The 14,018-nt window shown below is 42.9% G+C and overlaps 1 protein-coding gene across 4 annotated transcripts in view; it reads left to right on the forward strand.

Moving 5' to 3' along the window:
• gria4a (glutamate receptor, ionotropic, AMPA 4a) overlaps window positions 1-14,018 on the forward strand; it is a 152,625-nt gene that overhangs the window by 76,092 nt on the left and 62,515 nt on the right. For all 4 annotated transcript variants that reach the window (XM_080772323.1, XM_080772324.1, XM_080772325.1 and 1 more), the window contains exons 8-9: window positions 12,015-12,182; window positions 12,825-12,929. In XM_080772323.1, the coding sequence (XP_080628449.1) occupies window positions 12,015-12,182; window positions 12,825-12,929 (273 nt within the window). The remainder of the gene's footprint in view (window positions 1-12,014; window positions 12,183-12,824; window positions 12,930-14,018) is intronic.

Raw genomic sequence — 14,018 nt, forward strand, 5'->3', positions numbered from 1 at the left:
ATTTGGGACATATGAGGTTTCACCCAACAGAGACAATGAACATTAGGCCACAGACCCACATTTGTATGCATTTATAAGTTTTCCTCTCTGGGACCCCATTCTACAATGTAAAATCCTAACTCAGAGAGTGAACACTCTTGAAGTTACAGACCCGTAACTCCTGAGCGACCCCTGGGGCGGTCCCCGGACCCCACTTTGAGAACTGCTGTAATTTAACCAATCACGCTGCTACAGCCTTCACTGTGGGCACAGTGACGGATTGGCCAGTGCCACAGTGACAGGCAGCATTATAGCTACAGAGTAGAGGCTCAATGCCAAAACTCTTTCAGATAGCAGCTCCCAAGGGGGGGGGACAGTATAAAAAGTATTACAATGTTACCTCTTTGTTAACATTTTTAAGGTTAGAGTTTATTTGTCTCCGGTGTGTTATAAGGTTGGGCTACACTCCCTCTGTCAACCTGGGGATAGCAACGGACCTCATGCTTCCTTCAATGCATGAGGAGTCCAAGGGGCTTCTTTTCACGTGACAGGGGGGAGTTTCCCCGATTGGACGTAGCACGTGGAAGGAACACGTTATTCCAACCAGTTCCTTTCCCCTCCATCGGACGCCATGGCTGGCCAGGGGAAGGCAGTATAGAGACCAGGATGTTTTTTGAGAGGGTACCTATAGGGGACACGGGGAGAACATGCAAACTCCACACAGAAAGGCCCTTTTGCCAACCCATGCACCTAGGGTATGGGCTCTGATGACGCAGAGTAGAGAACACGCCCCCAGTGCCCACAGCGTTTGCGACCCCTTTGACGTTTTACCAGAATGCACTGACCCGTAGACTCTTACAAATAGAGGGGTTCCTTGAGAGGGTTCCAAATCGACTCTTGCAGGCCTGCAACTCTGAGAGTGTACGAACGAGTTATGGGGGTCCTTGAAATTATAAGGTCTGAGAACCAATGAAATAGACTGTTCCAGGTGAATCACAGCCAACAAGTCCCCCCATAAAGAGCAGGCTGAGTGGCAGTAGACTTAATTATAATCAATCAATCAGTTGAGTTGTCAACGCATTCTCACACCCGTGCCGTGACGGCCATGCATGACGTTGCATGCTGCTGATTGCATGATGATTTACAGCAATGAGTTGGCTGAAGCAGACTTTGCAGCACTTGGTGCAGCCACTCCCTCTCCTACAGCTAAAGTCTGCTTTGTTGGTTTTTAGCAGATTAATTTGTCTGAAGGGATTTAGAATGGCACTTCCGCATTCCAGTGTGTGCGTTGGGCGAGAGTGGGCCATATGTTGTCCCAAGTTGTCACTATAGGACTACTTGATGTTGTGGCCGTGGCAGGTTCCATATCATCGTTGGGTGGAAACCTGGAAACCTCATTATGTTCAAAATTCACAATTCAAAAGTAGCAAGTCTAGTTGTCTACTAGCTCAAAACGCGTTGATTCACACCGTGTTGCGACCTTGTGGGATGCTGCTGGGGGCTTTTGTGTGATGCTGTAGTATGATCAAGTAACACATTAATTTACACACAAAAAAGCAACGACATACAGTAGTGTTGTGTTTAGCAGATGACAGTCTGTTTGATGTAGTGTACTCCCAATATATTTCACTTTGCCATCTTTCTATAGATCCCTTTAATTGGCTCTGTCTGGAGTCCTCCTGTTTTTACTAACCTCACCTCACACCCTCTTTCTTTCACCTATCTCATCCCATCTGACCAAACATAGCTGCCTCCTTCATAATACCCCCCCCCCCCCCCCTCCCTCTCTATCTCTCTCTCTCTCTCTCTCTCTCTCTCTCTCTCTCTCTCTCTCTCTCTCTCTCTCTCTCTATCTTTCTCTCTCTGTCTCTCTGTCTTTGTCTCTCTGTCTTTGTCAGTACACTATTGGCTGGGTACTGTCAGATGAGTTGCTAGTTGCATATGAACTGGAAATATATCCACCAAACCATTAAAATTCAGCCGCTCCAGCTGTCACCCCTAGCTCTGCAAGTGGACACGCACGCACGCACACACACGATGTGCAAGGTGATACACAAAGTCATGGCCGTTTTTATCACCCAGGGAAGCGTGTTAATTGTGTCATCATCATTCTCATATTTACCTGATAAATCCTCATTAGCCGCTGGCAGCTCCATCAATTGTCCTCCGCTGTTTGCTTATTACTAGACTGCTGCAGACACTGTGTATCAGTCAGACACTCTCTCTCCAAGATTAAATCATTTATTGTGACGATATTGCATTGTTTGGGGGTGTGGCTCTGCATCTGTTATATCAGTGGTTTTGAACCCTTTTCACACCGAGGTCTATTATTTATTCAGCGTTTGAGCAAGACTTTTTGTTGTCGTCGGATACGATTTTGTCCACAATACCATCGCTGTATTGATGTGGTACCATAGGCGACAGCTGACAGCTGTCACCCTCTACATCTAAAAAACAGCCTACCGTATAGCCAATTTTGCAGAGTCAAACGTATTTGCAAGAAACCTACGGATTTGAACCGGCATTTGATAAATATGCAGGCTAATGCGGCGCCGCCTGGAAAATGGAACTGGTTCTATCGGCATGTCAGGCGAGGCGCCAGCGCGCGTCGGACGCCGCCGGTGTGCGATAGGTTCATTGAAAATAATGGAGGCGGCTGTTTTGACGCGTGGCGGTCACAGACGGTGTGTGATGGGCTTTACTCAACCCGTGTTCCCCTACCCCCTTCTGATTGGTTGCATGACTCTCTGGCACCATATTTAAGTGTGAACCATTATGTGCCCGGTATCTTAACCGCCGAAACGTTGGATGCAATTCTGTCTTGCCTGCTGTCCTAATAAATATTGGCACTCTGGCTATTGGTGTGGTGCCACCTTCTTGTTTTTTCAAGATCTCCTCTACCATAGGCGAGATAACATCAAACTGACTTCTACAAAATTACATTCTCTAAATGACAATTCTTCTAAGTTCTCTAATTTTGTAGATTGACTTCTTCTAAATTAAGTAATGCAGGTGTTTAACTTTAATAATTTAACTCTTGAGAGCATAAAATTAAAACAAATTGTTTCATTTTACACTCTCAAGAGTAGGCCATGTATGGCCTATACTTGTGCACAAGCAGAGCACGACATTTCGTGCTTTCCCCCCAAAGTATCATAAAGTGCAGAATAAAGCGGCAAAACAAAAGAGACCAAACATCTGAAATTAGAAAATAAAATACATTCAAAACAAATGATATATAATTGCATATATTATACATATTTTCAAATTAAATCAATCCTTTCAAATCAACCATTATTATAATATAATTAATCAAGCATTATAAATCAGGCATTTTTATATAAAGTAATAACTCAAACATAATAAAATAAAACAAATGATCAAGATCCAAATAACAAAAATGCATTTTTAACCATGGTTACAAAAGAATAAATCAAAACAACTTCTCCTCGACCATCAGCAGACAGCAAGCAGACTGACTGAAAATGCCATTTCTCTGAGCTATATACCTCCCATGTCCACGGTTGTTTTCAAAATGTCTCTAGGCCACTGGTTCTCAGCATGGGATATGGGCATGCCCCAGGGGACCATGAGGGGGTTCCAGAATTGTGGCAGCAGTGGCTCAGGGGTAGAGTGGCCTGTAGAGCAGCCGGATGGGAGCCGCGAGGTTCCCAGTTCGATCCCGATCTCCCCCAGAGTTGTTACCAAGCCTTGAGCCATGCAGCGCTTAGCCTCGGAGAAAGATAATCTTGGCTAATGGCTGTACAGTGTACAGCGTAGACTGTACAGTCCCCCAGACCATCCATCACAAGATTCACACCCCCTCTGAGGTAATGATCCACAATTAGAACGCCGTGGTATGTCTTTAAATGAGCTCACAGGTCACCGGTCGGCCTTGTGAGTCACTGATCACTGATCTGTCACACAATAAAAAGGTTCACAGCATGTATTTTATAACATGTGTTTAACCACTTCAACTCTATTATACTTTCTTGGGATCACCCAGGGGTCTGTAGTTGCATGGGCCCTCCTTTTTGCCCACTATGCCAAATCTCTTTGACGAATGAGCCGATACAGGCTCGTGACGCGTTGTGAGCTTATAGATTTTATGGCGAATGTTGATCTGTTTTTGACAAACGTTCATCTTATTATTTCTTAGAATTTGGTTTGGACCTGCAGATGGAGTCACGTGTTGTGCTTTTATTTGACAGGAAGTAATTGACTTGGACATTTCAGCAGTTTTTAAATAAAAAATACAGTGAATATTGCCAATTCTTATTAAAGAACCACTTCACCACTTTTCAACCATATAATTGGTCCTCACTAATGTTCATGATAAAATGCCACAATTCTTTACTACTCCGTCTGTGTCTCATGTGAGGGCTGTGGGCAGGCAGTTCAGAAACCCGCCCACCATGCAGTGACATCATCGATGGGGAATCCAAGCTAGTACAAACTTATTTATCAGCGTATAATGATCTGTTTAATATACCCAACCTTATACGAGATACTGATGAATGTGAATATTAGTATTATAATCTTAGTAGTAAAAGTTTTGAAAGTCTACACAGGGCAGCAGATTTAATAGCTGAATTATTGATTTTGCTTATCATTCATATTAAATTGGATATGTTTAAATTGCCAAAACCAAACCTTACACCAGAGATGCTGAGAAATGGTCTTATTATTAGTAGTATAACGTATTGAAAGTCCACATAGGCTAGCATACTTAATATCTTTAATTAAATTACCATAAGTTCATAAACGTTATGACCAGTGGTGGAATGTACTGTATCTAAGTATTTGTATTACCTTATCAAATACTTATACTGTAGCTATATTAGCTATTTTCAAAAGAGTTTGGAAAAGGTTGAGTACAGCACTTTGAGTATATACTGATGCCAATACTTTTGTTCTTACTTTGAAGTAATATTTTGATTATACTTAATCCACCAATTGCAGGCCAGTAGATTTAATTAAATTGCCAAAAGTTCAAGAATAAGAGCTGGATAACTTGCCGGTCTGTTCCATTAAAGATCCATTCCACACGTCCCATGGCGTGGTTTAAAACTTTAAATCCTTTAAAGGCAAATAATCTCTCTTCAATAAATGTAGGCCAATAATTCTTCTCTGCCTAAAAACCGTCTACAGTAACTTTACCCTTTTCTTTACTCATTTAAGTAATCCATATCCTGACCTGCATTGGTCCTCCAGAATGTGGTTATCCAATCAGTAGCCTTATGTTCCACCGGTAACCAATAGGATTAAGTAACCACTAAGGAATATCCAAACTCAAACACTGCTGAACGCACTATGAGCACAAACACAACCAACCAACTTCCTTGTTGGGATTAGTATCGGGGGCGGGCTACGAGGGAGAGTGTGTTGCGACTGTAAGTCGCAGATTACTATGAAAACCTGCAAAACACGCCAGTCAGTCCGCCTGTCCGTCCATCACGACTCGTGACACGCTCCATATATGGCCGTCAGTCTGTCACACCTCGTGACTATGCTCCATGTATGGCCGTCAGTCTGTCACGCCTCGTGACACGCTCCATAATATGGAGCGACGTGGAGTGGACTGGATAATCACCTATCTGCATATGGAGCCGGCCAGCAACTCTACATCTGACCTCAAATTTCAAACCCTTAGAATAGATCTCCATACAGTATATGGAGCTGACCTGTTCTGACATTCCATATGTTGATAATATGAAATATTAAAGAAGACCATGTATTGCTGTATATTTAGATGAGAAATATTTGTTATGGATTATATTACATTGGGTATATATAGTATACCCAGGTTTAGTGATGTTTTAGTGCAAGAAAAGAAAATAAGCTTCAAAGACACATTAACCCCTGTATTCACCAGCCATAGCCTTGTGGTTAGAGAGTGCCTGTCCTTTGAAAGGTCATGTCATGTGACAACGGGACTCCTCCTGTGACTCAGCCGCTGCAGCCTTCAATGTCTGCACTAACACAAAGCATGCTTTAGTTTCACACTATGGAAGGAAGTAACAAAAGGACGTGACTGTACACTGTGTCCAAAACACATCAATACGAAAGAGGGCTGTCAGAGAGAAAGAGAGTTAGCTGCACAAAAAGGAAAAGTGTCTGCAGAGTTGTCAGCCCGCCATCCCTTCTCGTTCCATCTCTGTGTCTCTCGGTCTGCGAGGTAGTGGCCTAGCGGGGGTGTGTGTGTGTGTGTGTGTGTGTGTGCGTGTGTGTGTGAGAGAGAGAGAGAGAGAGGAGGCGTGCAGTGATCATGCGGTGTGTGTTGCTATTCCATGCTGTGTTTTTACCACTAATGAAGTCTGTCAATTCTACCACCTCTGCTATCAAACTGCCAGGCTCTGCCCCATAATTTTCTGCCTGCCTGCCTGCCTGCCTGCCTGCCTGCCTGCCTGCCTGCCTGCCTGTCTGTTTGCCCGCCCGCCCGCCCGTCTATATCTATATTCATCACCATCATGGATGAATATGAGGTTCCGCTTTTTTCCCCCTCAAATATACAAAATTGATCCGTGCTGTTCCGTGACCGTCTCCAAGCTCCATGTGTGCATGCATTACATATAATCCAGTGGGTTTTTACTGATGGGAGCCTGTGTGTTTGAGTGAGGGTCGATGTGATTAATTTCTTAAGGGAAGGGATGAAATAAAGACATTCTGATTCTGAACATTCCACAACCTGACACTTTATAGAAGTTGTGAAGTTCTATGACATCTTTGTGTATATAGTGGTAGAGGAGGCTGAACAAACAGCCAATAAGAGCACGCACATATCCAGCACAGTGATAGTTGATTGAGACACGGAAGGCAGAAGGTTTATTATAATCTCCCCTTCATTCTCTATCAGTAATTCATTCTGTTCCTTTAAATCAGCAGTCTCTCTCCATGTCAACTCCCTCACTCTCATTGGCTGCCAGCTAACTCACTCAGGCCAACATTCAATCAGGTGTTCTTTTAAGCAGTCACTACACTGTCCTTAGTCTTCATGCTAGCTGACTGTCTCTGTTGTTCTGATGTCAGCGTTAACATGTCCTCCACCTCCCCGGCCTCCTCCCTGTGGCAATATTTCTGTAATGGGTGATTCTGTGATCATAAACGTGATGTGTGGATTGTACTTTATGTGGTATCTAGTTCTGTTATGGGTATCTCTGATTATAATGTGTTTTATGGATTGTATTATGATCATGTGATATGTTCAGTATCTATGTGGTATATGGATGCATTGTGTGTGTGTGTGTGTGTGTGTGTGTGTGTGTGTGTGTGTGTGTGTGTGTGTGTGTGTGTGTGTGTGTGTGTGTGTGTGTGTGTGTGTGTGTGTGTGTGTGTGTGTGTGTGTGCGCGTGCGCGTGTGCGTGTGTAATGTTTACAGTGATGTTTATAGCTATGTGATTGATGTGGGTAGGTGAGGTGTACAGCGGTAGCCTAGTAGCAATCTAAGTACAGCGGAGGTATAAGTTAAGTGTGTTCTTGCATTGGATGGGATTGCCTGGGCTTTGAGGGGGAGATGCTTTGAAGTGCAAATGCCTTATAGATGAATCAGATAATAATAATGTAATGTATTAATGTAATGTCAGCTCAGTGGGGCTGCATGGTGCGTGCATGCGTGCGTGCGTACGTGCATGTAGTATTAGTATTACTCTACTTGTGAGGGCCACATTTCCAGTAGAATTTGAGAAGTAGACAGAAGTAGAGAAATGGTATATTTTAGATTTAGGCTTTTACAATATTAGGAAAATATTCAGGTTTGGATTTGGAAGTGCAAGTCCGCCACAGAGAAGAAGCGCTGTGGTGACCTCCGTACTTGTCTGGGAGTATGTTTCCTGCCACGTAATTATCCCTTAATGACTTGAGCCTAAGACCCAGACGGAGCAAATTGTGTTTGAACCGTTTAGACTTGCAAGCGACTCATTAAAGTGTGTGTGTGTGTGTGTGTGTGTGTGTGTGTGTGTGTGTGTGTGTGTGTGTGTGTGTGTGTGTGTGTGTGTGTGTGTGTGTGTGTGTGTGTGTGTGTGTGTGCGTGCATGTGCACACGCGCACGCACACATACACATACACATACACATACACACACACACACACACACACACACACACACACACACACACACACACACACACACACACATGCTGAACCATCACAAGTTGGCTTGCAGTGCATTTTGGAGAGCCATGGCTATATTCCCAGTGCTACAGATACAAATGACACTTGAAAAATAGTTTTTCATGACTTCTCCCCCTTCAAGGGTGATTATTTTTCTAATGAAAACGTTATAAAAACTTGTTTGAAAATAATTGAACACAATATGCCTGCTTCACAATGCAGTGTGAATTGCTTTTGATGAGTTGATTCCCTTGAGCTATATACCGTTTAATCTCTAGAACAATGTGAAATCACTGTCCATGTATTTCAACAGGCTGCTCACTAGCACCACTTGAAGCAAATCATACCCAATTAAAGATTGAAACAGCAGGCTGTGCGCTGCTTTAGTGTGCATTGCACATGCGTGCATATACTTGAGTGTGTGTGCATGGACGCTGCGTCTCTCCATATGTCTGTGCGCGCATCGTGTGTGCACCCCACTTCTGTGTAGTGTGTGTTCATAGTACAGATGCAATGCTGGCCAATGTGCATGCGTGTCTTTTTAAGTGGCGTGTGTGTGGCGGTGGTGCTGTAGCCTAGTCAGTGTTTAGCTGGGACGATTTATCTGGGACCACCGGAAATGCTTTGGCCATGTCTCGCGACCCCCGCCCGCCCCCCTCCCCACCCCCAATACAAATTGGCCACTATAATAACCTTAATAATAGCGAAAATACATCATAAATAAATACTGAAACCAGATATAATCATTAAGGAAAGTTTATGCATGTACTGTGTGTAATATGTAAACTCTTAATTTCCATTGTAAAGCCATTCATTGAAATATTTTGGACCCCCCCTAAATAATTTGGCGACCCCCCAGGGGGGTCACGACCCACAGGTTGAGAATCCCTGTTGTAATCAACTGCAGGTGCTCATGCTACATGGAGACACATGCACACAGTTTCACTGACGTTACTGATTAAAAAAAATCTATCTCACAACTTTTAGAAGTTTCAGGTTCTGGAAGGATCTGCCTTACCCTTCAGTAGACCTGTGTCATACCAAATGAGAATGTACTCTGTATAATTATGTATAACAACCTCCCCAGAGCCGTAAGGTTCATGGGATGGGGCACATTAGGGCGGGGTCACGAAAATCCCCAAATCAATAGTTATCTTCTTCTTGGGAGCATGAAGGTCACAGTGAATCTTTTTTTTCCCACTGCAGGAGATATACGCTCATTTGACAATTAAATGTTTGACCCGACGGTGGTGCTAGAGAACAGGTCATGGTGTCACCAAAATAAACAAGCTTCTGTCTCTTGGGGGCAAGGATGTGCACATGCAGCTGTATTGTACGGCAATCCCCTGATTACTTTGCAATAAACAAACAGATGAACAAATGATGAACCCTCCTGGGTGGAGGTAATGACATTGCCACTAACCATAAGTCTATTATTTAATTGCCTTTCTTGCCAAGCAGATAATGAGTGAGTCTGCAATCAGAATCAAACTCACTCTTAATCTTCTGCCGTAGTCTGAAAACATCAGTAGAACAGACTCCATAGCACTTGCCATAGCACTTGCCCTAGCCTCGACGACCATACAGGCGTGTGCAAAGGTTCAATTTATGTAATCATTATATAGATATTCCACTGGATATAGCTTGCGTATGATTCTTGATGACTTATTTAATGTATATTGATGTATTAGAATCACTTGCTTGCTTTAAAATCTCTCTGGATTAAGAGCATCTGCTAAATGCCTAAATTGTAATTGTAAATTGATCCAGATTACATTAAGGGATATTGTGACTTGACCTCTAGGGCCTGACTCACACCTTCAAAACAGATTGATAGCTGATGCATGAGACTTGTTTACTGATGCAAGCTCGCAATTAATTTCCAATGGGAGTCACATGGTTTGACACAACATTTTTGTTGTATGGGAGGGGGGCAGTCGAAACACATGAGCCGAAAGCCGTACAACACAAATGTTGTAAACCATGTGACTTCCATTGGAAATGCATTGGGGCGGCCATGACACTTACCCTTTGTTTACATCTAGCATGCATCAATGGTGTGAGTGAAGCCAAAATGTTAGTACTTTTTCCACCACTGATAAACATAAACATCTCGCCCAGCCCTAATGACCTCTCGACCAGTGTTCTTCACAGCCATCATAAATATGGAGCTCAAATTTCCAACTAGTATTCAGTCAGATAGATTGAACAAATAGATTGAACAAATATTATTATAGAATGAGAATAATAAGTGTGCATATAATATTTTATCTTGGCATTCGGCTCTGCTACATTTCTGTGTGGTGCAGCCACTCCAATGAACAGCAATGCGAGTGTGTCCTTATGTCTGTTTTAGTTAGATATACATAAACAACCCTATATACTGTATACACCCTGTACTGTATATCTAGCAGAAATGGGTGGCGGTGGGAGAAAACGGCTCATAACGACAACCAGGAACTCAACAGAAATAAGGCAGCCTTGCCCAATTGGTCAGCTGATTGCCACAACAGCGTATGACGTGTGGGACTTGCATAGCACTGAATGAGCCCCTCAAGTATATCTGACTGAACTAACTCTGCAAGCTACATATCATTTATTCTGTATGAATCTCGGATTTCCGTTGTGCCAGCCCTGAGCGATCAATATCAGATGGGGCGGCAGTGGCTCAGGGGAGAGTGGCCACTTGGGAACTAGAAGGTTCACCAGTTCGACCCCGGGCTCCGCCAGCTGAGTTAGTGCGTGAGCAAACTGAACACCTAATTGCTCCCGATGAGCAGGTTGGTGCCTTGCATGGTTTCCTTCGCCATCTGTGTATGAATGTGTGCGTGAATGGGTGTAATGCACAATGTCTGTAAAGCGCCATGGATAAAGGCGCTATTTGCACCATTTACCATGAATATGGGTTCATTCATTCATTTATTAAACACAATACATTTCTAATTTCTATATGGCATGATATTTGGTATTGGAGCCAGGATGTCTGTTGTTCTGAGTCAGCATACGTCCTTGTAGCAGCTACTGTGTACAACTATGATTCTGAGCCCTGTGACCTTTAGTAGAACTGCCTTATGATGCATCTAACGTACTTCTCACCTATGATATCATGTTTAATGAAAGCATAACCAGCTTCTCCATTTAGAATATTGTCTCGACTGCCATTACCTCATCACATAACGGTTTACTCTTCAAGTAAATTCTCCCATTGCTTTGTTTGATTGGCTCTGTAGGCGGATTTGAACCAGAAACACAAACAGTGTGAACTGTGAAGGTGTCATAATTGGAAATAATGTTCTGGAGGATGATATAAAACCCTGTCATGACAGAATCATGCCCCCCCCCCCCCCCTCTCTCTCTGTTGAGCGTGCTTGGAAGGCACAACAGGACCAGTTTGTTGCCAAGGATCCTTATTATATGTGACTTTGGGCTTGTTTTCCTGACAAGTTGGTAGTACATATTGCAAGTTACAGTTTTGTGGCCTTGTTTCTTGTTTTTAACCAACACACAGACATAAAGAGGGAGAGGTGGTCACTGCACTCACATGTAAAACTTTCAGATGCTGTTTATCTCCCAGTGTGCAGGAGGAAGAATGCTCAGGATTATTATTATTATATTATTATTATATATTTAATTTATATAATCCTTGATTTCTGTCTTTTGTAAACAATAATAGCAATTCAAAGCAGTTTTCCTCAAAACTGCACCTACAGTCTCTGTCATGACATTGAGCACCACTGATTATAGAACGATTTTCAGAAAACTGTTAGGATGCAGGAGACATTTGTAGAATCGGCTTCATGTCTTAATGGGTTCAGCAAGGTATTGAGTAAAATTATATATCCAAAATGGTGTTTAAGTACTGTCAAGAAATCTTACCACAAATCCCCCCTCTCTCTCTCTCTCTCTCTCTCTCTCTCTCATATCAGTACACGTCCGCTCTAACCTATGATGGCGTTCTGGTGATGGCTGAGGCATTCCGGAACCTTCGCCGCCAGAAGATTGATATCAGTCGCCGTGGGAACGCGGGCGACTGCCTGGCCAATCCGGCCGCTCCCTGGAACCAAGGCATAGATATGGAGCGCACACTCAAACAGGTAACACGCATGGATGCGTGCATACGCGCATGGACACGCACACATGCACGCACGCAAACAACGAGATGAAGAAATGTGTGCTCTTTCAATACGCAGCAGTGACTGTCACAACTACAAATGTGTTTCTGTTCTAATCATAAATTAGAAAACTTGACAGAAAAAGACTTGCTCACTGTATAAAAAATGAAGGAAAACTCCTTAAACAGAGAGTTAAGAAAAATAAATATTTTATTCCAACATGCTTTCCTTCATGTTTCATACAGTAAGCGAGTCTTTTTCTGTTTGAGACCAAGTTTGAAGAAAAGGACAAAGAAAGGAAACAGTTTTCTCAGTGCTAATCATGAATTGCACAGGGTGGATATGACAAATAAGAAGATTGTGTGCACATCTTATGCCAGTATTTACGCCATGGGGTGCTGGACATCAAGGCGAGGGTCAATGAGAGGATACAAATATCCTCACTGTTTCATAGCTTCATCATTTGCCTGATGAAGAGCTAAAAGGTCTTGGCTTGCCAGCTTCTCTTATGTACTTGTAATGTGCAATGCAAAACATTGATTTTTATTTATTCTTCCCCCACCTGTTCCTGCACACCTTTTTTCCTTCATCTTAATTATTCTGTTATCGTTATTATGATTCCAGGTGCGTATTCAGGGCCTGACAGGAAACATCCAGTTTGATCACTACGGGCGACGGGTGAACTACACCATGGATGTCTTTGAACTGAAGAGCAACGGGCCACGCAAGGTAGCCTGACGCCACACACACACACAGCCACATGCACGCACGTACGCGAGCGCGCGCGCGCACACACACACACACACACACACACATATATGGTTTGTATCACTGACAACGGGTCTGACAACTGGTCAGCCATTCTAACTATTTGAACAAGTGGATAATTTGAACAGTGCCTGAAGTCTGAGCAAAGCTGTTTGCAGTGAATCTCATTAGTCTGCCTGTCCCCAGCAGATTATCAGTGCTGCTGTAATATAAAAGACTGAAATGATTTTTAGCAGTGATTCCCAACATGTGGGCCCCCAAATCATTGGCAAAAGCTTCAAAACACTAACATTTGATATATTTATATATATATATATATATATTTGATATTATTATTGATGATAATATAACATTGATATGATGTTTGAAATCTGTACAATCAACATAAAGTATACTCTGTTGGTATTGTTGATACAACTTGGAACACGATCGACATGCTGTTAATCAAGTGTGTTGGCAGAGTTACTTAAACTGCACCAATTCCAGCGTAAGAACTTCAGATCAACACAAACAGTAGCACCGGCAGGGGAATAAATAAATATCAATTTGGAGACGTGACTTGCTTCACACAGCTCATCCGAGCGTGGCCCACTCATTGTGAGGGTTCTTATTTAGAATTAGATCTCACCCAAATCATCTGTTCAATAATACATGCCCATTCACAGGTGCCGGTCAGTGTTCAATCAATCAATCAATCATCAAATCAAACAGCATAAATAAACAATACATTCAACATTAAGGCCTGGGCTACACCTATATTGATCTTTTTCCGAATGCACATTTATTTGTGCATTTGGGCCTTTCAGCCACACGCAAACAGCGTTTTCGGCCACTCAAACGGAGGTTTTTGGAAACGGATAAATAAGTGAAGATTTTCCAAAATATCCGGATCAGTGGATCTGTGTAGTCATGCGAAATGGAGCTTTTGAGAAACGATGACGTCACCGCTCATTACTTGTGCAAGCAGAGCGTGCAAGTAATATTTTCGCCCGGTCCGTATGCACCGTTCCAGCCAACCCGCCACTTTTTATGCGTATGCAAATAAAACAG

This window comes from Protomyctophum bolini (genome assembly GCF_963924005.1).
Source record: "Protomyctophum bolini genome assembly, chromosome: 9".
In the NCBI taxonomy this organism is placed as follows: Eukaryota; Metazoa; Chordata; class Actinopteri; order Myctophiformes; family Myctophidae; genus Protomyctophum; species Protomyctophum bolini.